A 25,411-nucleotide genomic window follows, 5' to 3' on the forward strand; every position below is an offset into this window, starting at 1 on the left:
TCCTTCATATAAAGTGTAAAAAACAGGCAATACTAATCTATACTGTTGGAAGTCAGGAAAGTGGTTATCTTCATTGGGAGGTAGGTAGGGGAGGAGACAGCATTTGAAAAGAAGTCTGAGGGAGACTTTGGAGTCCTGGTCATTTATTTCTTTGTCTGGATGCCTGTTCATGTTGGATTGTTTGAAGAAAATTCATATAACTTACATACTTACATGTACACTTTTCTACATATACATATATACTTCAATAAAATGTTTTTAGAATCACACGTCCCATAAAATGAATTGGGGAGTTTTTCATCTTTTTTAAAATAAGAGATAACTGAAATTACCTGCTAAAAATCAGATGGAACTTGGCTGAGAAATCTTTTGGTCCTGAGGCCTTCTTTATAGTGTAGGACTCTCTCATGCATTTTAACTTGCCTCCCTAGTTCTTGGGAATTACGTATATATGTATATATATATAGAGAGAGGTTATTGCTCACCCTTGTTTCCCTCTGCTTTTTATTTTCCACTAGATTGAAGTCTCTGTTCTAATTAATATTTTGTTTGGTTCTTAGTATTTTCCCAGGTGGGGTAATATAATCTCTGAATCTCTGATAAGCCAAAATGCTTTTTTCATCCTAATAGGTAAGTGATATCTTGGTTGGCTGTAGTATTAGGGGATTATAGCTCTGTCTGTCCAGTGGCCTAAAAATCATATTCTAGCTTCTTAGTGTTGAGATGTTTGATGCTAGCCAGAATCTTTTTGTTTCGTATGTCATTTGCTCTTTTCACCTGGAAGTAATTTTTAAAAAATTCTCTGGTTAAGGAATTCATTTTTATCTATGATTTGAGATGTTTTCCCACTAATTCACATCTCACACATGACCTTTCTCCTTTCCTTTTGTTATTTTAAGTTTCAGGAAATCTTTATGTATGTTTACTGTAATTGAATCTATTTGCATGGACCTAATTACCTTTTCAAATTGTGCATCTCATCCACAACCCTATTTCACTGAAATCTTTTTCTGATTGTTCTGCTGGTTTCCCCCTCCTCGCTGATAATTTGGCTTCTTGTTTGTGTTATTGTTTTTGTTCATAGGGCCCAGTTGCTAGGAACTATGGCGTGTTCCAAAAGTGGTGGAAGATGGCATTCTCTCTCTGCTCTGAGGACTGGTTGTTTGGAAGCAGGTGGGTGTCAGTGTACTAGGAAAGCTGTGGGAGGAAGGCTCTATGTGTCTTAAGTCTCCCCATAACTCTTCTTGCCTCAGAGATTGATAGAGAACTCAGCTCATATCTTAGCTTCTTCGCAGTTCCTTGGAAGTTAAGATGATTAGTTACGCCCAAGCTGGCCAATATTTCTTGTCATGTGAATTACACATGGTGAAGATGCACTACAATATGTGAAAGGCTCAGTGTTGAATCAAGCAAAAGTTACAGCAAAGATGATAGCCTGCTCGCTCTTGGGCTCTATGATTATAAATGGTGAACAGTTCAAAAGAAGTATTCATTTTTCATACCCAATTCCCCATGGCAAGTTGAAGGGCAAGGAAAAGAAAATTAAGATATATCAAGAATTTGCTCAGAGTCTCATCTGAAGATTCCTGGATCAGTAATTGAGGAGGTGTGTTAATCTGTTTCTCCATTTGCCTTGCCTTTGAAAAATAAGGATACCGATTCTTTTCTTCCTTCTGCTCGAATCTCATTGCTTTACACAGACCTTTCTTGTTTCCATGTCATTTGGAAGAATTTGCAAAGTAGTTTGGTTCATGATAATAGAGTCAGTAGACAAGTTCCCAAGAAAAGTTCCCAAGAAAATTTCCCAAGAATTTGAAAACTCTTCTTAGGTACAAACATGTAAAACAGATGGCAAAGAATAATCTGAAATGAGTCATGGATATTACCCACCTTGCCTATCTTAATCTGAATGTTTTGGTCATTATAATTAGACTATTTGTTTTTGGTTCAGGCAAAGTGCAACCCTGCCAATTTACACTCTGTTTCAGCAAGTAGCCCTTATTTTTGAGAAGACCAAAGAATGCCCTAAAACTAGGGGTTATTCTCCAGTAATAAGTCCAGAGTAAGGAAGGTATTGGCATTTGTTCCACCTGTTCGAAATGTCAAGACAGACCCAGGCTCTTTTTATTTCTTTTCTGCCATTCTTAGAGTTTTGGATTCTCATCTGTTGCTTGGCTTCAAGATGGCTTCTGCAATACCAGTCATGTTATCCAAGTTCAAGGCAAGAAGAAGGTAAAAAGGAGGAGAGGCAGTAGGACTTCTCTCCTTTTGACCGTAAAGGAAACCTTCTCAAAGGCCCTCCCTCCAGCAGACTTCACCACATATCTCATTGGCCAGGACATTGCTCTGGCCAATACATGTTGAGTGAGTATCTCACTTTCTCAGCTGTCATAGTCAAGAGGTGGCAAGTGAGAAGTCACTTTCAAATGGCTGTTGAGTTAGACTACAAACCCTTTCTGCCACAACTACCCCATTAGAAGAGAATCTCTAGTCACTCATTTCTATTTTGCATTTCCCTTATCTCTCCTCTCTCACTCTGATTATGAAAGGTAATACATGTAATTTGTAGACACCAAGTCCTAAAATCCTGACTCTTGAAAACATCACCTCCCAAATGAAATATTTGCTTCCTCCATAGGGTGTTACACAATCATTGTAATCTTGTTTGTCCATTCCCTGCTTTGAATTCACTTACTCTCTGAAGAATGATCAAACATCAAAGCCTAGTAAGGCTTTTTTCAGCTAATCCTGAAGAAATCTATCAGCTAGAGCCTTGAGTTTGTTCCTAAATTGTTATATTTGACTGTGATTCTTCTTGCATTCTTTCTATCCCAAGAAATTTATCTTTTACGCCTCAGAAGAGGTTGGTTTGACTTCCAGAAGATACTGAAAAACATAAACATCTCTAGGCATATGTACTTTGAGCCAATCAATTAAGAAAAGTCCCCAAATGTTAAAAACTTATGATATAAAAAGTAGACCAAATTATGCTTTTGATCAAGAAGAAGTGTCAGAGGCTATGTTTACTCAACTTTTAAAAATAGAGAAACCAACAATGGCAGCAACAGCAGTTTCCAGATATTGAACAACAGCACAAGACAGTTATCCCTAAGAATGAGGACAACGAATTATTGCCCCAGTTTACTGCCTATAGAGTGTCCATGACTCAATATAGAGAGGGGCAACCCAGGCAGAGCCTAATTTCTATGAAATGAAAAGAGAGTTGAGAGTTTGGCATGTCCAAGGCAGAATAGTACAGGAGAGCTCTGGAGATCTCACCTGGGCCCTGTCCAAGTCTCCAGCTGAGGATTGGTAAGTATAAGCATGTGAGAAATTATCAGAAGCTGAGGAGTCACCCAAAAGATAGAGGCGGAATAATCTAATGTTACACAGGGTTACACAGGGATAGACCATATTTTGGACCATCGAACACGTCTCAATAAATTTTAAATGATTCAAATAATACAAAGTATGTTCGTGGACTATGATGAAATTAAATTAGAATCTAATAAAAGAAAGATGCCTGGAAAATCCCCAAATATTTGGCCACTAGATAACACACTTCTAAAAAACCAAAGGGTCAAGGGAAAACTAAAAAGTATTTAGACTGGCAAGGATGTAGAGCAACAGGAACATTCATTCATTGCTGGTGGGAATGTGAATGGGACAGCCACTTTGGAAGACAGTTTGGCAATTTCTTATAAAACTGAATATAATTTAAGCAAATGATCCAGCAATCATGCTCCTTGGTATTAACCCAACTGAGTTGAAAGCTTATAATCACACAAAACCTGCACAAGGATGTTTATAGAAGCTTTATTCATAATTGCCAAAACTTGCAAGCAACCAAGATGTCTTTCAGTAGGTAAATGGATAAGTAAACTGTGGCACATCCAAACAATGGAATATTATTCAGCAAAAAAAGAAATGAGCTATCAAGTGATGAAAAGACAAGGTGGAAACAAATTCATATTACTAAGTGAAAGAAACCAATCTGAAAAGGCTATATACTGTGTAATTCCAACTGTGACATTCTGAAAACTATAGAGACGGGAAAAAGACCAGTGGTTTCCAGGGATTGTAGTGGAGGGAGGTAAAGCACAGAGGATTTTTAGGGCAGAGAAACTATTGGTGTGATACCATAATGGTGGATATGCATCATTATACATTTGTCAAAACCCACAGAATGTACAATGCCAAGGGTGAACCCTAATGTAAACCATGAGCTTTGGGTAATAGTGATGTGTCAGTGTGGACTCATCCATTATAATAAGTGTACCACTCTGGTGGGGGAGATCGAAGGAGAAGGGAGGCTGTGTCAGGGTGGGGCGGACCTCAGGTATAGTGAACATCTCTATACTTTCTGTTCAGCTTTGTTATGAATCTGTTCAACTTTGTTATGTTCTTAAAAAAGTTTATTTTAAAATATTGGGGGGGAGTTCCCATCGTGGCTCAGTGGTTAACGAATCCAACTAGGAGCCATGAGGTTGTGGGTTCAATCCCTGCCCTTGCTCAGTGGGTTAAGGATCCGCGTTGCTGTGAGCTGTGCTGTAGGTTGCAGACGCGGCTTGGATCCCGCGTTGCTGTGGCTCTGGCGTAGGCTGGTGGCTACAGCTCCAATTCGACCCCTAGCCTGGGAACCTCCACATGCCAAGGGATCGGCCCTAGAAATGGCAAAAAGACAAAAATAAATAAATAAATAAAATAAAATATTGGGGAAAAGAAGTATCTTGAACCGAATGAAAATGAAAACATACCAAAATTTATGAGAGGCACCTAAAGAGTGCTTAGAGGGAAATGTATGTAGCACTAAACTCTCATACGGGAAAAGAAGAAAGCTCTCAACTTGATCTCAACCTTCACACTGGGACACCAGACAAAGCAGGACAAAGTAAACCCAAAGCAAAGAGAACAAAGGGAATGATAAAAATAAGAGCAGGAATCAATAAAATGTAAGACAGAAAAACAAGAGAGAAAAACCAGTGAAAACAGAGGTTTATCTTTTTGAGACGATGAATAAAAGGAAAGCTGTTCTGGCAGGTTCTTCAGACAAACTCCTGCCCAAACAGATCAAGGAGGGAAAATCACAAGAGCAGTCTCTGGGTATCAAGAAATACCTATTTTCCCACATGCTGATGACCAGTTTTCAAAATTAAGGAAAACCCAGTGTGTTCTTCCGTGAGGAAAAAGCACAGGATTTCTTTGTTCTTCCAGAAAGTTGTTCTTACCTAGTCATTTGAGAAGTTTCCATATATACTGGACTTGAAAATTCTAAAACAGTATTTCTTTAAATAATTCTGTCCTTCCAGCTTTGCACTTTGGACATCCTTCTTTCATCTTCACCGCCTGTTATTCAGAATTTATAAATTTGAACCTTCTTTATGGCTTCAGTTTAATTTGTTCCATGGCTTTTTAACTTCTTGGCTTTCTCTTTCCTTCATTGAAGAGCAAACCTTAAATGATTGCTGTTTTCTCCAAAATATTGCTGCATAACCTTACTGTATTTACTAAAATTATATTGTGTTTACTTAAATTTTTTTTCTTCTGAGAAAAACTTGGGTTTGAATGTGCCATTTATCAGATGTGTAACTCTGGGACAAATAGCAACTCGGAGCCTCTGTTTTTCCCTCTAAAGGTGATGCTTTCAGATCTCTTATCCCAATTAAGTCCCTCAGAGATAGTGCCAGGCACATGGAAGCCCCTCAGAAGGCCAGTTTCTCCCCTTTCTCCTCATTGCCACCCCTGCAAACCTCGGGCAGCTGTTAATAGTGCCTGGCATGCAGAGAGAAACTTCGCTGTGGAGAATTCTGGACCTGGTAACCAAAAGCAACACATTACAAAGACCTCTTGTTGTAGAAACCTTCATAATCTGAATGTTTCCAGGTGATTTATTTAGAAACCTCCTTAGAAAAGGAGTCAAACTAAAGTAAACCTAATTTTCTCCATTCCTAATTTTTTCCAGAAAATAGATTTATTTAAGAGAATTTATAGGCAGTGCCAGATTCAGGAGGAAAAGCTAAGAAAGCTCCCTTTTAATTCCCCAGGCATGCTTTGTCAAGATGCAGCCTTGCTCCTTAAACCATGGAGAGGGGTGAATACCAGCTGTGAGAGTTGACACCACCTCATCCGTCTCCCACCACACACATCACGAATCAATTTTAGGGGCCTTGGCCTCAGAATCTCTCTGCACGTGTCACTCCTACCTGACCTGCCCCGGCAACACCTCTGCATCATCTGTGCCCAAAGGCTGCCAGGGCACCACTCAGGTGTGGTGAAGGTGGGGTGTAACAGCAAACATTCATAGACCTAAAGAGGGAATTTGTTCTGCACTTTGCTCCTTGGTGAGAAAAAGTGCCCCAATCACTGGCACATAGATCATTTGCCGCCGGAGCAGGTGACTGGGGTGGAGCTCATCATTACTGTGGACATGCAGGGTCAGGGGTATCCAGAAACCTCTCGGGGGACAGTATTGGGGTAGAGAGGGCTTTCTAGGGCATCCGGGAAAAAGAAAAGCGGCTACTGTCAACTGGTCAGACTGGCCCTGTGCAACAGGGGTCACTGCCTGGCCAGGTGAGCTGCCACTCTGCCATAGTGTTGGCAAGTAAAGACTCCAGTGGACTAGGACAGTTTACTTTCCAGTCAGCTCCCTTGTCCCAAGGACAACACCAAAGCAAAAGGAGCTGAGGGACAGTCAACATCAGTGGTGGGGCATCAATTCTAGAGGGCAGTGAATTCACTTTATAGGCTGTAGCTATCCCCCAAGGAGGGGCCAGGTAGAAAGTCCGAGGCTGAAAAAAATGTTTCGCGAACACTTGCTATGAGATGGGAAGGTGGACAAAGTGGTCTGTGACAGCTTCTCACAAACTGCCCACCTTGCCATGTTCTTGGGATGATCTCAAGGCATTCCAACAAGGCACAGGTAGCCTTGCCCGTGTGGCCTCAAGGTGTGCAGAGTTGCCAGGGTACCATGCCAGAGCCATTTCCCTACTGTGGCCACTCTGTTATGTTCCCTGGAATGAAGTGGATATGAGACAGGGTTTTACCATGGAGTCTGGCATTGGAGGATGTGCCTGACAATCCCGAACTGGCTTTCACCTAAGAAAATTATCCCCAGATATAACTAGAGTTTGCTTAGAGAGAATTTCTTAGAGCCACTTGTTTCTAAAATGCTTAGTTTTTATAAATGTCCAGGGTCTCTTGAAAGTCAAAACAGTTCATCAACCAAATACCTTCTCTTTAAAATAAAGAGGTTGAGGGAGATTCTACACAGAGACTCCTTCCTTCTCACTCCTCAGGCTGCCCATGACACACGTAACATCTGCCACTATTCTATGTTTAAGAGCCTGTCGGCAAACAGATTTACATTGTCTGAGCTGGTAGTAACTCCTACCTAATGATCAGGGAAATAAGAAAAGGGACATGGAAGGCAAAAGGCAACTTGGAACTTCAAGTAACAGGTCAGCCTCCAAAGATTTTGGATTTGATGCTGTAGAGTAGAAGACAGAGTTTTGTGTGTTTTCAATGACATGGTAAATATCAAGCTGCTAGCATCGTTCATGGAACACTAGGATTTTATAACTGATGTCTAAGATTGGTTTTACCCTCATCACCAGAGTTTCCCTAGGCCTCCCCCCAGCCTGGGTGTAAACAAAGTCATATGAATGATGATTACTCAATGGTGTTGGCTGGTCCTCACTGGTACACTGCCTCAGCTCCACTGATACTTTGTTTCCAGCGATCTTTGCTAACTGCCCAGGATTAGAGTGACTCTGGGATGAAAGAGTTGGTTTTCCACCTCAGGAGAAGCAGGCATGTGGGTGTTCCAGGCCTTGCATTTAGGTCAGAGGAGCTGGAAAGATCCCCTGGAGTTTCCACACTGCTGTTATCCCCAGGTTCAATGAGGGTATTCTCTTAGGAGAAAACCAAATGACCCCTCCACTTTGCCATTTAGAAGACTTCGTCTGCTTATTTATTTTGCTTGGTGCCTATCTTAGACAGTCTACTACAGCAGTTTGTAACCTTCAACTTGTCCCTATTCCCTTTTTGGCTTGAAAATAATCACACAATATCCTTACTGAGGTTGGAAAGAAATTCCCTTTCACTTTGATTTCAAGGAGAACTTGTAGAGTATTAGGATAATTGAAAAAAAATCAATATCATAATATCAGGATACAGGTTTATAGATTCCTTGGGGATGTCAGACCAACAACAATTCAATTGATTTTGGGTCTTGTTTTGGTGTTTGCACAGTTTCCATGGCTTCCAGAGCCTCACAGTTTCTGTGCCCTGGGCAGTCATGTAAAGGCTCTTTGTTGAGAACCCAGATTCCAATTTGCCATTAACCTGAATACACCCTGTTCACCTCAACCAAGTGTGAAACTAGAGGAGTCACAGAAAGGAGCTATTCAGCTGGAATTGTATTTTTTTTTTATAAGAAAATCTCAGCTGCCAAACTAAGTATAGTATTTGCTTACTTGGGCAGCTTATTGCCTGCGGGCCCAGTTTGTGTAAGAGGGATGGCAGGGATAAAGTTAAGCTTGGTATTTTTCAATTATAGGACATTTAAAAAAGAAGAAAGAAAAGAAAAAAGCAAAGCCTACACTGAAATCGTGGTCTTTCAACCTTATTTGTTTTCCATGGAGATGGTTATTTAAATAGTACTTTTCTCTCCAATTAGGCCTTCCTACTAAAAGCAGAGATGGATCCCGGAGGCAGCTCTTCTGCCCCCCTGACGTTCTGAGCAGTTTTCAACGGCTAATGGACTATAAACAAGTAATATCATGTAGCCATTCAGGCCAAGAGAAGTAAAGGGAGTCTTTGACAGTCATTGGTTTTCTTGGTAAAGCCTCTAAGGAAAACAGAGGGAGCCTGCAGAGCTGGAAGACTATCATTCAGCCTGCACTTGGCTTTCCAAACTTGGAAACATGTGGACATGTATTTGTTGGCATTTAAGACAATGTGATGCCTCAAGGAACCTCAAAAGGTTATTAATTGCACAGTGATCTGATAGAACAATGTGAGTGCTAGTCCCCAACATTCTGCATCACCTTGGTTTGCTGGGTGGCCCTCCTGAAGCAGGCTGCACTGGGAGGTCAATCCTAAATGGGTGGGAAGTTTCACTCTGTTCCCTCTCTGTAGGGTTGTTCAACTATGTGCAGATGGAGCTCATTCTGGAGGAGAAGAGAGTGAGAGGGCTTCCCAGTTCTCCTGTCCTGCTCTTCTCCTTTCCGAGACACTGCTGTCTCCCTCACCTTGGGGTTCGTGCTCTCCTCCAGTTTCCTTCCAAAAATTTCCCCTTTGCATGAGCCACTGTGAGTTGAGATTCTGTTACTTGCAACTGAGAAAACTAACTTTAACCAACACAACCTTCCATGGCCTGGCTCCTGCCTCTTTCCTCAGCTTCTTTTCCTGAGCCTCAAGCTCAAGTTTCACCTGCCACTCTATGTGTGTCACACTGTTTCAAGCCTCCTTGCCTCCCTAAGCTCCTTGGGCAGGGACCAGGTATTATTTATCTTCCTACCTCACTGCCTGTCACAGTGCCTGGTGCATAACAGATGCTTAAAACATGTTTGTTGAGTGAAACTAAGGGAGGTAAACAGAAAATAGGATTTTCATTTCTGCAGGAAAAGTGAGAGCGGAAGGTAAGGAACAGAGTTTCCCTGTGGATAGATACCTGAAGAGATTCTGGCCCTAGGAAAATAGTGATTATAACAGTAATGAACCTGAGAAGTGTTCAAAAGAGTGGTGCAGTCTGCATGGAAGTAGATTGTTTCTTTCTTGCCGTCATTTCCTATTTCTGTCTTCCTGAAATATCTCTGCCTCCCATTCTAAAAAGGGCCATTATTAGGAGTCAGAACTGTCAGGTGACTTAGATTTCAGAATTCTCATTCCCTGTATTCCATGTCCTTGACCATGTGTGTGGATTGTGTTCCCTAATGAGAAGGGTCAAAGGAGATGCTGGAAAATAGGTGGGTCGGGATTCTGTATCCAGAGAGCCTAAGTCTATCTGAGCAAATCAGAGAAGGCTCTGAAGAGGAGGTGGCATTTGGACTGAGACTTGAAGGATGATTAGGAGTTTAACAAGAGGATGGGAAGCCCAGTGTGTTTAGGGAGCTTCAGGGACTATGGGCTGCAGATTAAAATCACCCATGTTAAGTGAGGGCAGGAGGCTGTCAAGAGAAGCTGGCGGAGGGATGGGGTGAAGTGCAATTTGCATTGGATGTTTAACAGACTTCTCACTTTGCACATTTAATAGACCCTGGGCATACATTTAGCAGAATTATACATATATTTTAAATCATCAAGCTTACTAGAGAACCCCCTATGCAGCCACTTTGGTTATTTTGTAGCGACTATCATAAGAAGCAAAGGGCTAAATAAACAGACCCTAGAGTCAGATTGCTTGGGCTTAATTCCAAGATCTGCCTCTACTAGCCCCCTGACTTTGGGCAAGTTATTTGATATCTTCATGCCTCGGTTGCATCATCTATAAAGTGGGAATAATAGTAGTACCTCTCGCAGCAAATCATAGGAATAAGATAAGTGAGTTAATACGTGTGAAGCCCTTAGGACAGTGCCCAGCATGCAGCAAACACTAATTATCAGGCACTTCACAGTTACTTTTCTCATGAAGTTGCTTGCAGTCGCCAGGCATGCACTCTGAGCGTACTCCCATGATATTAATTATACAATTTTAATTGTTCATTTATGTCTGGTTTCTCACTGGACTGTGAATTCCTCAAAGCCATTAGTTAAATACATATCTCTTTCCAAAGTAATTGAATTCATGCATTCAAGCTTACTCCATTTCCTACTTACTACATTTATATATTGGTAACCCAAGGGGAGAACTTTTCTTAGGATCATGACTGGAAAATAACATTATTATTTGGAAACTCCTCTTTGAGGCTGGAAAATCCTTGGTAATGGAAGCATTGTCTTCTTTATAAAACCATGCCGGCCCCCTGAGACTGCCGCCGGAAAACTTGCTTCGTGGAGGTTTTGTCCTGTTTAAAGAGTTTAAAGAGCCCAGAGAAACAAGAAATATCTGAACCCTGTCATTTCGGCTGGAATTTTTTAGCAGAGCTTTAGCTGCAAAACTTATAGCCAAGAAAGCTCTTTGAAAGGTTCTTTACTCCTAAGAGGTGGGGCACTAGAGTAGAGTTGAGACATCACCTGCATCCAGAGAAGCTGGCCTGATGTTCCTCGTCTGTTCATTTTGGTTGACTTGGATGAGAAAGAGCACAGAGGAGGTTTTCGGCTGAGTCCATGGAATGAAAGATGGAATTTCCTTAGGAGATTGGGTTCGAGACTGCAGGACCCAGAGAGCTCCGCAAAGGCTGAACCAGAGCCCTTGAGGGCACAGAAGCAGGTGTGTGTGTGGGGATGGGGATGGGGGGTTCTGACCCTCTAAGAAGGCAGTCAGATGAGTCGGGAGATTGGAAGACAGGAGATCTGAATTCTAGTTCTGTCCCTTCACATCTGCACAACCTTCTTAAGGCCTGGGGTTCTTTTTCTGCCGTTGGAGAATTTGAAGTAGATTGCTCTGAAGTTCTGTCTCTGGTGTTAAGATTTCAGTGCCTGCCCAGCAATGTGGGGCACAATTTAGGTTGAGCAATGTGGCATTTATACACAAGTCTCTCATGGCACCCATTACCCCCAGGGCCCTTGTCTCCACCCTGCTCTGTGCAGACCCTGACCTGACCCGGCCCCACTCCCACTGCAGGCTTCCCACTCCTCTCTGCTGCTGCCGCCACCGCCACCGCCACCTCCAAGCCCCCAGAGGCCTCACCCTCTCCTTGCTGCTTTTACCTGAGGCCTGGCAGTCTTCCTCCACCTCCTGCATGGAGGCTGTTTGTGCTGTCACACCCTGCAGGCCTGGAAACGGGACAGGTCTGCTCCCAGCTCCCTTGAAGATCTGGCCTCAGACCCCCATCTCTGTCACTGCTGTCCTCTCCCAACCTCCCAGTCACCCTCTGTCATTTGCTGAGCATACATGAACTTGGCTCACTGTTTCTCTCTCCATCCTGACTCCCATCATCATCTCTGGCAACTTGAACATGCACATGGACAATCTGATGACACCTCTGGGGCCTAAACACTTCTGATGGTCCTTTCTAACACAGCATACCCTCAAATATGTGTTGACAGCACGTCAACAATGGGTACATTTGAAGAGGTTTCATTTATCTTCAAAATTAAAATGCCTATAACTAGAGTGATTATTTTCCAAAGTGTGAATGAAGAACACCAAAATCATTTCAATTATATTATTTTTGGAAATACTTATTGATAACAAATTGGTTTTTATATTAGGGCCCTAGTACAATAAGTATATTCCAAAACTATTTTCCAAAATAAAATTTTTTCTTCAAAAAATTAACTCATGTGTACATTGAAGTGACACTGGGAAAAAAAACTCCTTTATATCAATTATCTGCACATTCAAAATCATAAGAAGAAGAGTTGTTCCTAGTACTTGAGTTCTTTAGTTTCTCAGCTAATTCTGTCACTAGTAATGTGTCACTGGTATGTTTACAAAGAATTTCCTTGAAGCTAGTTTTAGTATTTTGAAGTTTCCAAACAAATCTGTTTGCAATTGCTCTCGAAGTAAAATTTACGGTTATTAAACTTGAAATTGCTGACACTTTCTCTGTAGACCATGACATTTTTAATTGATGATAACTCCTCAGGTATTAGAGATTTGGTAAGCTCTATGCAAAGTCTGCTAAGTTCATGCAATTTTTAACTCAAAGTTTCTTTTTTTTTAATTATTTTTATTTATTTTCAAAATTTCGTATGTAAATATTCTGCCCTAGGGATTTACCATTGTGGCTCAGCAGTAACAAACCTGACTAGCATCCATGAGGATGTGGGTTTGATCCCCAGCCTCACTCCGTGGGTTAAGGATCTGGCATTGCCTTGAGCTGTGGCCATAGGTCGCAGACTCAGCTCGAATCTGGCGTTGCTGTGGCTGTGGTGTAGGCCAGCAGCTATAGCTTAGATCTGACCCCTAGCCTGGGAACTTCCATATGCTGTGGGTGCAGCCCTAAAAAAAAAAGTCCTAAAATACTGACAGAGGAACTATCTTTTGGCCTCCACTTGGAGTAGCATTCTCCAATACACATTTTTACAGAGCATAACTTGTCAGGTAAGTCATCTCTATTAGGACTCTATTGAGTGTTTCCCTGTGGTGTATATAACTTAACGTCCTAATAGATGAGTCCTTGGTAGAAGCCAGAAGTAAAAAGTGGAGTTCCACCAACCCATCCTGGCTTATGCTAATGCAACTATTAGTAATAATATCTAGTTAACAAACAGAAAATCCAAGATAAATGCTAAACTAAATGGGACTCAGAACAACAGGTATAAACAGGGATTCTCCCAGGAAACAGCAGTAGCATTGACCCCTCAGAAGCAGCTCTGTGGTTCTCAATCCTGGCAACCTATCATCGATACCACCAGAGGGCTCTCCAAACCTGCCAATGTTCAGGCTCCCTTCCTGGAGGAGACTAAGCAGTCCTGGGGATTGGGATGGGGTCTGGGAATGACCATTTCACTCTCAAGTAACTCTAACATGCAACTTAGGTTGAAAGTGTCTGCACCCGCCCGATGCACCACTGTTAAGGCTAGATCTGTGTGGTCCTCCTGGGCTGCTCCCTAGCAGCCCGCGATGGTACAGAAACACAGTGATTTAGATAACGGAGAAGAGGGCCGTGCTGCTGCCTGCACCCCTTCAGGTGTGCTGTCACTGGGGCAGGAGAGCAGAGGGGGTGGCCCAGCCACAAACCCTGGTCACACTACCCATGACATGGTCAGAGCAATTGCACAAAATCCTTTCAAACATTTAATTAATCGACTTCTCTACTGTCATGACAAAAATGAACTTGTGGAGAGTTACAGAATTCCAAGGGGAAATAAAAATGTGAAAAATCTCACAAAAACTCTACTTAAGCCTGTCATAAGTGCTGCATTCTAGTCTCAATACTTACTTTAAAAACAATTCTCAAAATTAAAATCCCCAGCACTCCCAAAATGACCTATCATTTTGGCTCATTCTACACATTTATGATCATCTTTCTAACTCCAAGTCTTGAAGTCTGAAAAACCACACTGGCAAAGAATAATAACAAGACATCCTTCCAAGCCCTGCGTGCCTTGCTGCCCCACGTGCGTCCCATAAAGCGTTGGGGGTTGTCCCAGAGCTGGTTGGGAAAGCAGCTCTTGCTGGTGCTTTGCCTGCTCTGAATTCAGTTCCGAGGCTGTGAGTTGAACTCTGTACAAATGTTCTGGATGATCTTGGGCACGGATTTGTAGAGGTTGTCAAACTCGTCCACAAAGAAGGCATGGTCCCTGGCAGGGTGAGTGGCGATGATTTCCAGCTCCTCCTGTGCAGCCCATGCCACGCCTATTGCGTAGGTGATCACACCTGTGGGGACAAAGCGTTGATGAAGCAGATGTCCCCAAGGAAAGGGACTGAAATGAATCCTTACCTTCCTGCTGCTGTTGGCTGTTGTGTTTGAACACAACCAAATCCACAATCACAGAGGTGCCCAAGGCATTAACGTCTGCTGCATGCCAGCAGCAGTAAAATTGATATAGCTGCTATCTCCTAGGAGTTTACAATATTTTGGAGGAAAAAAACCCAGAAAAATGGAGTCAATGCATGGTAAGAATTCCATGCCCAAGAGCAGCAAGGGGATGACATTTGGGGACAAAAGAAACTGTGGTGCCGTGCAAATTGTACCACATGACACACACTTGCTCTGTGTTTAGAGCCACACACAATTCAGAATCTCGCACCAAAATCCAGTTCAAAATCTTTTTATTTTTTTATTTTTTGCCACACACATGGTGTGTGAAGGATCCAGAGATCCAACTAGTGCCACAGCTGTCACCAGAGCCACTGGACCCTGAACCTTCTGAGGCACCAGAGAACTCCCAAGATCTTTTAAGCGAAAATGAAACGGTAGTCAAATCCATTTCACCTGCCTTCACTCATCAAGGTCATTTTAAGACCTGCATGTCCTCCAAGTGGCACGTAGCCTAAACAAGATGTTTGCCTGAATTGTTCTCCAGAAACTTGGAGTCAGCTGGGAGCTGAGCGTCACTTCAGCTGAGCTGGTTAAGACAGGCTGGGACCACTGACCCTCCAACTGGGCATGCGCCGGTGCCCGCTTGGTGACCTTTAGGGCGTGCAGAGGCCTGTGCTTAGTTACGCCTGCGCAGAAGGATGATTCCTGCGCCTTTTCTAATCACGCTCTCTGCCCCCCCCCCCCCCCCCGCCTCAGACTGCCCGACTCCTTTATTTGTTACCTTATAAATACCCTTGAGCCCCTTGCCTCTGGGGAGGAGGTTTTGAGAGGGGTTCTCTTGTCTGCTTTGCAAATAAACTCTGCTGTGAACTTCTGTGTGAGTGGTGGAATTGAATCACTTTAGGCTTGAGGATGACTTTATGAGCTGTAGAATCCAACCTCAATCCTGGCGCAGGAACGAACCGTTGCAAAAGACACAGAGAGCTGGTGACCCAGCATCTGCTCATCACCGCAGAGAAGTGTTTAGAGGTAAGGAAGTGGCTGACAGTGTTGACTGATGCAAGGAGGTTGTGGAAGATGAAAGCGAAAACGAAAAAGCTGGTCGCTTGGAGAGAGACGTTTCAGGAGAGGAGATGCCAAAGAAACTAAGTGAATTGCTGTGGGTTGAGCGAGAAAAAGAAATGAAGATGTGGGGCAGCATGTAGAGCTGATCTTTTCAGTGTGGCTGGAAGAGGCAGGTGGTGACTCCAGCAGAACCTGCGGTCAGAGAGAATTGTCTCTCTTTTTAGGAAGTGAGGGACTAGAGCTAGTCTAGAGGCAAATGGGAAAGAGTAGATAGTAGGATTAAAGGGCTCCGACTGTAACAGGGAGCAGGATGCCTCAGCGGGGAGAGGAATTCAGAGACCAGGCCTCTGTTCTCAGTGGGAAAACAGGATGCCTGGCATGTGGTTCTTGATGGGGTACAGATGGTGAGCAGGTCCGTGACCCATGCCCGGCCCCCTCCAGGCTGGCCAGAGTGGGGTGAGCAAGACGGCTGTGAGACGGAGGGCAGAGCCTGCGTGGGGCTTCTGCCCAGGCTCCTTGGGCCCAGCCAGCCACCCATGTCAGTATCTCCAGCACCTCCCTGGTGCCCTGTCCTGCTGACTGGAGAGCCATCCGTACCTCCCACGGTTCTGGTCTAAGCTGCTCTTCTACTGTGGCTCATTCAGCTGCATTTAAACTCATTTAGGCTGCCAGTTCCTTCTCTGACCTCTCCAGTGTCTTTTCTCTGAACATTGGTCTACACTGGGAAAAGCCAGCGCTGCCAAGCTTTGGCTTGGCTTAAAATGTTGCCAAGTGTTTCTGCTCAAGGATGGAAGGGGTGCCCCCCATTAAGATAACAGTATTAGCGATCTGGCTTTTCAGATCCTTGAGTCCACTCCTGTCATAGAGAACTCTCTACTGGTGATTCTGACAGTCACCCAGCCTTGACTTGGACACTCCCAGGGACACAGTACTCATGGCCTCCATGTCCTTTGCATCTATTGGTCCTCATTCTTTAAAGCTGCTCAGACCATCTCCCTTGATCTTCACTTCTTGTGATGAGTAGGCCAAGGATACCCTCTGGATGAGGCCCAAAGGATGGCCATCTAGAAAAATAAGTGTGGAGCTGAACGGAGCTGGGGACAGATGTTTGGAGAAAGCAAGAGAGCCCTGGGTTTTTCAAAAGCTGCCCCACCTGGCTTCTCCTGCTCACTTTGGAACATTGGGCAAGTTGCTTTTAAACCTTAGACCATTTTCTCTCTGCTGATATGAGTCCAAGAGGCCTGGTGACTGCTGGTGCCCTGGCCTTCTGCTGTCCTGCCATCAGGAGTACCCCCCATGGGCTCCAGAGGGTAAATCACTGGGACGACTGTTTGAACCTGGTGTCTGGTTTTGGGTTTCCAGAAGCCAGGACTGCTCATTCCTAACAGCTTGTTTATTTTATACCATTGTTTCGAGAATGATTAAAAGCAGCTTTAAAGAATATGGAAAATGGAGTTCTCGTTGTGGCGCAGTGGAAATGAATCTGACTAGGAACCATGAGGTTGTGGATTCGATCCCTGGCCTTGCTCAGTGGGTTAAGGATCTGGCGTTGCCATGAGCTGTGGTATAGGTTGCAGATGTGGCTCAGATCCCACGTTGCTGTGGCTGTGGTGTAGGCCAGCGGCTACAGCTCTAATTTGACCCCTAGCCTGGGAACCTCCATATGCCGAGGGTGTGGTCCTAGAGAGCCAAAAAAAAAAAAAAAAAAAAAAAAAAAAGAATAGGGAAACTCCCGCAAAAGAACCCAAATTAGGAGTTCCCATCATGGCTCAGTGGAAACAAATCTGGCTAGTATCCATGAGGACACAGGTTCAATCCCTGACCTTGCTCAGTGGGTTAAGGATCTGGTGTTGCCATAAGCTGTGGCATTGGTCACAGATGGGGCTCCACTCTGGCGTTGCTGTGGCTGTGATGTAGGCCAGCAGCTGTAGCCCTGACTCAATCCCTAGTCTGGGAACCTCCATATGCTGCGGGTGCAGTCCTAAAAAGAGGAAAAAAAAAAAAAAAAAAAGAACCCAAATTAAATGTAGGCAAAGAAGAAAACTGCCCCCACGATGAGTGAGCCTTGTTCTCTAGTACTTACCTACAGGTTTTTGGTGTTCACTGACTGCTTGATTTACTTTTATCATTACTATTATTACTATCACTTGGGGTTTTCACCAGGTTGTTTGCATTTTCCAGGTATTTTATGGCACTTTTCAAAGCAGTGATTACCCATAGAGTCTGTGAAAAAGGCTTTAAAAAGGATTGGTTTTCTAAACATCTACAAAAAAAGATATTTTTATCATTTTTTTCATGGTTTTAAACTTCTGTTGCCATCTTCCAAATTTTCCTAGGGACGTATCTCTTTAAATACTTTGAGGAATTTCCCTATGATGCAGTGAGTTAAGGATCTAGCGCTGATGCTGTCACATAGGTTCAATCCCCAGCCCAGGAACTTCCACATACTGCAGACACAGTCAAAAAAAAAAAAAAAAATTCAAATGCAAATTTGAGGTCTCCCCCCAAACCTCCAGTATCTGGTTAGCCAGTGATTACAAAGACAGTACTTCTCAGGAGTTCCGGTGGTGGCTCAGCAGTAAGGAAGCCAACTAGGATCCATGAGGATTTGAGTTCCATCCCATGCCTCCCTCAGTGGGTTAAGGATCCTGCCTTGCCATGAGATGTGGTGTAGGTCGCAAACATGGCTCAGATTTAGAGTTGCTGTGGCTGTGGTGTAGGGGCAGCTATAGCTCAAATTCGACTCCTAGCCTGGGAACTTACATATGGCACAGGTGCAGCCCTAAAAAACAAACAACAACAACAAAAAGATAGTACTTCTCTTTCAAAACATCCATTTTCTTTAAATTCCCTACACAATTTGGTGGTCTTCAATGGAGATTAAAGTAAGGAGTTAGATTCCTTTTTAATATCTCACATGTTCGTGAGGAACGTCTCAGAGCATGGGACCTAAAGGAGAGGGTTAGTGCCCCCAGTCTCCCGCAGGATCGGGGTTTGCTGTGACACTGTGGGAACCACCTTGGGGCTCCCTGCCTGACCCTTCTCCACTGCCCAGTGGTGCCTGCAGTGTTTACACCCCTAATGCCTTCCCTAGGGATCTGAACACTTTATGCAGTGGTCCAAGCCCCCACCAAACCCCAGGCAGACGCCCGGCGCCAGGCTGCGCAGCAGGACCCGCCCACTCACCCTTGTGATGCGCAACCATGGCCGGTATCCGGACGTCGTCGTAGGACCTCCCGTCCGTGATGAGAATCATTAACTTCCTCTTGTTGGGCTTGGACTTCTTGAAGAGCTGTTCTAGGGCATAGTTGATGGCAGCCCCGGTGCTGGTCCCACCGCTCCAATACCCCACCCTCTTGATGGCGTTGAGGACGTCGGGCTTGGTGGTATACTGGTCAAATCCAAACTCTAGCCGCTGCTCGTAGGTGTATTGCACGGCCCCGACCCGCGTGTCCGTGTCAGAAATGTCAAACTCCTTGCTGAGGTTGGCCACAAACTGGAGGACAGTGCGGAAGTTGCCTGTCCCCACGCTGCTGGAGCCGTCGATGACGAAGCCGATGTCGGCTGAGTTCAGGCAGGTCTTGCTGCAGGCCAGCCGGTCGGTGTCACAGACCCGCTTCACCAGGGGCTGCACGCTCTTGTGGAGGCCGTACCAGTTCTGCACATTGAGTGAGTAGAAGCCGTTGGTTCTGCACACAGCCTGGAAGACAGAGGGAGGGGCTCGCCAGGTCAGGGGTCTCATCCTCCAACCTGCCTCCATCACCCCCGCCCCCTCCTCCCCAAGGTCGGGGGAGGGAGCTCCGGGACTTGTTTTCTGCATCAGGCCTCCTGACCTGCTCTCTCAATCTGGTTCACCAGGTCGGTGCTCACCGGGCAGAGGCCCCTGTGGTTCTCTCTGGATGTACTCCCATTCCTCAGCAAGCTCTCCGCTTTCCTGGAGAGGCATCAGTCAACCCACAGGGAGAAGGGAATCCCTGATTTCAGCTTCCTAGTTTTGCCTCTTCAGACCCCTAGGTTCATTGCATCGGCAGCCATAAGATTGGCATTGATGGGCACCAGCCCTTGAGAGGATTCAAGAAAACGGGTTCTGATTGGGAAAACAAAAAGCACACAGGAGAAATAGCTCAAGAATGGCTTCCGGAGAAGTGCTGCATCCATTTGCAAGAAGGGTTCCCACACATGTGTCAGGCCCCTCACTAGAGGTCTTAGATCATCTCACTGACCCCCCAAATTAACCCTACAGGGTGGAGTTAAAACAAACCCCCTTATCATGAAGGAATGAGCTGAGGGACAGCTGTGAAGTGACATCCCTGAGTCCTTGAGGATGGAAAGCAAATCTGTCTGCCTTCAGAACCTAAGATCTGTCCTCTGGACAACCCTGCCTCCAGGCAAATGAGTATTTATTTACTTGTGCCCAGGCTTATTCCAGAAAAAACTCAAAGCGCCTGCAAATAAACATTGAGCAACCTGGTTGGTGTGCTCCTGGAAGTGACCGTTTCCCCCTTGCTGTGGCCTCCCTCAGGGTCACAGAGAAAGTCATAGACCTGATGGCTATGGATAAAAGTGTATAATTATTTTAAAACCAGAACTGACTTTAAAATATCCCTGGAAATATTTTTAATGGGTCTGTAAACACCTAAATGGGGTTCACGAAACTTTCCATGGACTAGGTGGCATGCAAGAGGAGTGCTGAGGCTGAGCTGAATCCTAGCAAATGGATGGAGAAGAGGATTCCCACCAGGCAGTCTGAATAGGTCACGACAGGAGAGAGCATGGCACTGGGTGTGGGCGGAAGCCCGAGGGCTGGGGCACAGGGCCCGTGTGTCACAGGAGATGGCCTAGGAAGTGGGTGAGGACAGTGATCCAGAAGACCTCCGAGTAATAGTGAATAAGGAAAGATTTGGAGCAAGGACCCCATAGGATGAAAAAGCGCTTCATAAAGGTGAGGTTCATTGTGAAAACTAAACTGGGGAGACCCAGGATGGAGAAAGAATAGATGTTAAGTACTAGCTTGAACTAAGGAGTTGGCATTGGGCATGGGGGAGAGTGGACAGATATGAAACATGTGACATGGGAGCTGACGAGGTGTCCTGGGGTAAATCTGGGAGTCTGGGACAGCTGTGGGGCCATTCGTGCACAGCCCAGAGGAAGGAGGAATTTGGGTGGGAAAGATGATGCTCTTGGAATTTTACATGTGAGATTTAAGGACATCAGGTGAATAGTCAATTAGCTGGAAACAGATGGCTGTTGAGCTCTAGGCAGACCAGGAGGGGAGACATGTGAGGGTATCATTGCTTGTGAGGGATGCTGAAGCTGTGGCCCTGGAAGAGATTCTGGAGGGAGAAAACCTAGTGGGAGCAGAGAAGAGGGCCACGAACTGAGCCCTGAGGAAGTCTACATTTAGGATACAAGACGGAAAAGAGGAGAGAGCAGATGAAGTGAGAGCCATGCTCAGTCCTAGAGATTAAGGGAAACGGGACTTTCAAGGAAGACAAAGGACAGGATTTTTGCAGTGGGCTGAGCCCACAAGATCTGGAGATGGAGAACACTAAAGCTGGAGAACAGCCCCCTGCTCTCCTTTCCTCTTTAAACCTGGGGTCCTGTCTTTGGAGGAAGGTTTCCAGGGGGTCCACTGTACAAAATATACAAAAACAACTGCTTTGGGGCATTAGGTACAAACTATCCTTGGGTTCTGACCCATTGGGCCCTGGGTCAGAACCAGGGCCAGCTGAGTTTGAAAACTTACCTCTCTGACTTTTTCTTGTTTATCAGAGTGGCTAATTTGCAGTACTTACGTGCACATGTGTACCTATGTATGTGCTCCAGTGACGCTGGTCTGTCCAGTCGAGGTCCCTTTGGGCTGTGGGAGGAGCCTGGAGGAGCCTTTATGTGAGGCCTTGGGCACCCTGCTCCCCGCAGGGGGCTGAGGCTGGTCTCAGTTCACCAGGTGCATGTGGGGAAGGAGGAGTTTGAGAGGGTGATTCCAGGTTCCAGACTTACTAGTCTCACTGGAGGCCCTCTTCCTAGAAGTGAGCTTAACCTCACTTGAAGGAACAAACGACATGGCCTAGATGGCCGTTACAGCTCTGCAAGGTGCAGGGAATTCTTATGTTGGGTGAGTCTCCAGGCACTCACATACCTTGTTTGCAAAGTTGGGCTCCAGCACATATTGCTTCTCATTTTCCACCGCACCTTCAATGGTGATGAAGAAAATATTGATTCCTGACTCTCTTGCAAGCCTTGATGCCTCCTCCACCTTGTCCGTAGGCCAGCCGTCCACCATCACCACGGCCACGTTGGGAGCACCGCCTCTGTTTCCATTGGATTTGGAAAAGAAGTTCTTGGTCACAAAGGAGATGGCCCGGCCTGGAAGAAAAAGAATGCTCATGCTTGGCGTGATCAGGGAACAGATCACAGCAGCATAAAGAGGTACAGAAAAAAGCTCATTCCCTCCCTTGCTGGCTTGTTTCCTTTTTAAATCACATTAACTAGTTTTGGATGTACCATTCAATGATAGTAAGTACATTCTCAGTATTGTGGAACCATCACCGCTAGCCATTTCCCACCCCGCTCCCAGTTTCATTTTACACCTTTAACTTTTCATTTTTTTTCTCTCTTTTTTTTTGGTGGCTTAAACATAAATTTTCTCTCTCTCTCCACTGTGAGTCCAGTATTGACAGGACTGCTTTGCTCCCTGAGGTCATTGAACTCCTTTTATTTTTCTATTCAGTTTCCCACTGGATTAGTCTTCCATTTTATTGTCTAACTCAAGACCTTAAAGAATTTTCTCTTGTATTTTCTTCTAGAGGTTTTGTTGTTTTAGATTTTACATTAGTTTGTTGAATGTTTTGCACGGTGTAAGGTAAGGGTCATGGTTCCTTTTTTTTGCTACACAGATATAGGTTGCTTGGGCAGCATTTGTTGTAAAGGCTAGTCTTTCCTCAGAGTTTGTCTTAGTCTGCTCAGACTTCCCTAACAGTACTACGAACTATGTGGCTTAAACAATAGAAATTTATTTTCTTCCACTTCTGGAGGCTGGAAGTCCAAGATCAAGGTCCAGCAGGATTCAAGTTCTTTTTTTTTTTAATTAAAAAAATTTTTTTTTATTACTCAAATGAACTTATCACATCTGTACTTGTATAATGATCATAACAATCTGATTTCACAGGGTTTCCATCCCACAGCCCAAGCACATCCCCCCACCCCCCAGGATTCAAGTTCTGATGAGGGCTAGCTAGCTTCTTGGCTTGCAGATGGCTGACTTCTTACTATGATGTTTGCTATAGGTTTTTCATAAATGTTCTTTATCACATTGAGAAATGCCTTCTCTTTCTAATTTGCTGAGAGTTTCATTAATTTTTTAAATCATGGAAATCTCTCTTCCTTAAAAAAAATGTTTTATACCATTTGCAGCAATATGAATGGACCTAGAAGGTACCATACTAAGTGAAGTAAGTCAGAGAAGGACAAATACTGTATGATGTCACCTTTTTATGGAATCTAAAAAATAATACAAATTAAATCTATGTACAAAATAAACAGATTTACAGACAGAAAACAAACTTATGGTTACCAAAGGGGAAGGGAGGGATAAATTAGGAGTATGGGATTAACAGATGCAAACTACTAGACATAAAATAGATAACAAGGATTTACTTTAAAACACAGGGAAATATTCAGTATCTTGTAATAACCCATAATGGAAAATAATTGGAAAAATATCTATAACTAAATCACTTTACTGAAATTCACACCTGAAATTAACACAATGTTATAAATCAACTATATATCAATTTTAAAAATAAAAAAAATATGTGTTTCCATTGTGGCTTAGCAGGTTAAGAACCTGGCTAGCAGCCATGAGGATGCAGATTTGATTGCTGGCCTTGCTCAGTGTGTTAAAGGAGCCAGTGTTGCCACCAGCTGCAGTGTAGGTCACGGATGTGGCTCGGATCTGGCGTTGCTGTGGCTGTGGTATAGGCTGGCAGATATGGCTCTGATTCGACCCCTAACTTGGGAGCCTCCATATAGTGAGGGTGTGGCCCTAAAAAGACAAAAAAAATTTTTTTAAATAATAAAACTTTTTTGGAGTTCCTTCGTGGCTCAGTGGCTAGCGAATCCCACTGGGAACCATGGGCTTGCGGGTTTGATCCCTGGCTTTGCTCCGTGGGTTGAGAATCCGGCATTGGGCTGTGGTGTGGGTCACAGATGTGGCTTGGATCCCGCGTTGCTGTGGCTCTGGCATAGACTGGCAGCTATGGCTCTGATTGGACCCCTGGCCTGGGAACCTCCATATGCTGTGGGTGCGGCCGTAGAAAAGACAAAAAGACAAAAAAAAAATAATAATAATAATAAAACTTTTAGGGACCAGCAAGCAGGTGAGAAACTTTCATGGGAACAAAAGTGTCCATTCTCTGCCTGGGTGCTGGAACCCACCTAAGCCTGTAAGCCAACCCCATGCTGTTTCTGAAAGTGTGGGGTAGGTTGAGTTGACCTGAAGTAACGGAAGCCTCTCCCTGGGATCTGGCAACTTGGGGTGTGCTTGGTGCTCCACGAGCTGCTGGGTATGGAAGGCTCTTTTCTGGGTTCAGTGGAATCTGTGTCCAGTTCCACCAGGGGCATAGTCTGGCTGGCCCAGGAGGCACTGCCCACACTAAGAACTTGGAGATCTGTTCTAGCCTGGCTGTGCTGCCTACCTGGCCATGTGGACTTTGCTACATCACTCAAAGCCTCTGGGCCTAGGTCTCCCTGAAAACAGCCTGCCTCAGCTGAGAGCAACACTTGTGAGGGATAACATAGTCTCCCAACATGCCTTTCTTAAGCACACACTTCACTCTGCCTGGGGCCTCAGGAAATTTTTGAAATCAAGGAGGGTGACCAACTGTCCCAGTTTTAGCACTGAAATCTGCATGTGGCCCTGGGCAAATTGGGATGACTGGTCATCCTGGAGTCAGCATAGCCGTGTACAGAAAAGCAGGGCTCTTAACCTAGGCACTGTGGATTCCTGGGGCACTGGGGGTGAGTACCCACAAATCCCCTGAATTTATACATAGTACTTTGTGCGTATAAGTACTTATTTGGGCACGAGAGCCAAAGCTTTCAAAGAGGTCCTCAACCTAAATGAAAGTTAAGAGCTACCTTCTAAAGACGTTAGCGTTAATGTCATTATACTTGATGCTTCTCTGGTTTTGGCCAGCATTCTGGCTCCATTGGCTGGTATAATCTTATCTGTTACATGAAAGGATCAAATGGTTACATATTTAGTTGCTGGGGAAATGTCTTGGGGAACCCATGTTAAGTTGCATAGATCATAGTTGCTAAGGGAAATGCCGACTGCTGAGAACTGCTTGCATAGCTAAAGGCTAATTCACCTCAAGGCTAGAGGCATTCAGCAGTCCCTTGTGTTTAATGTTAGCTGCCTGTAGACGGAGCACAGGGAAATATCAGAAGGTCACTTGACTTCCCCCAGTTTTCAATTTGGAGGCCATGGTTCATTCAGGTTCAACATATATTCCATCCACCTTCCAGCATGTCTTGAAAGCAGAAGCTGGAAATCTGGAAACTATGTTGTTGAGACTCCCTTGCAGCTATAGTTCTGGATTTGTTTTAGTTTCATAAAATGATATATACACATGATATTTAGAAACTAAAAGTGAGGCAGAGACTGTGCTTTAATTCTGCTATTTCTGCTGACAAGTCTGTAGAGTGTTTGACTTCTCTGGGGGTGGTGGTAGCAGAGGTGTCTATATTTGGTCATGAGCTATCTTTTTTTTTTTTTTTTTTGCATTTAAGGCCATACCCGCAGCATATGG

At 44.4% G+C, this 25,411-nt stretch overlaps 1 protein-coding gene across 5 annotated transcripts in view; it reads right to left on the reverse strand.

Annotated features, from left to right (window-relative positions):
* The window catches only part of VIT (vitrin), a 113,863-nt gene continuing 102,275 nt past the window's right edge, over positions 13,824 to 25,411 (reverse strand). For all 5 annotated transcript variants that reach the window (XM_021087635.1, XM_021087636.1, XM_013996220.2 and 2 more), the window contains 3 exons: positions 21,739 to 21,965; positions 18,786 to 19,299; positions 13,824 to 14,428 (listed from right to left, as the gene is read on the reverse strand). In XM_021087635.1, coding sequence (XP_020943294.1) covers positions 14,250 to 14,428; positions 18,786 to 19,299; positions 21,739 to 21,965 — 920 coding nt within the window. In that variant the 3' untranslated portion in view covers positions 13,824 to 14,249. The remainder of the gene's footprint in view (positions 14,429 to 18,785; positions 19,300 to 21,738; positions 21,966 to 25,411) is intronic.

The sequence above is a fragment of the Sus scrofa genome, chromosome 3 (genome assembly GCF_000003025.6).
Source record: "Sus scrofa isolate TJ Tabasco breed Duroc chromosome 3, Sscrofa11.1, whole genome shotgun sequence".
NCBI classification, from domain to species: domain Eukaryota; kingdom Metazoa; phylum Chordata; class Mammalia; order Artiodactyla; family Suidae; genus Sus; species Sus scrofa.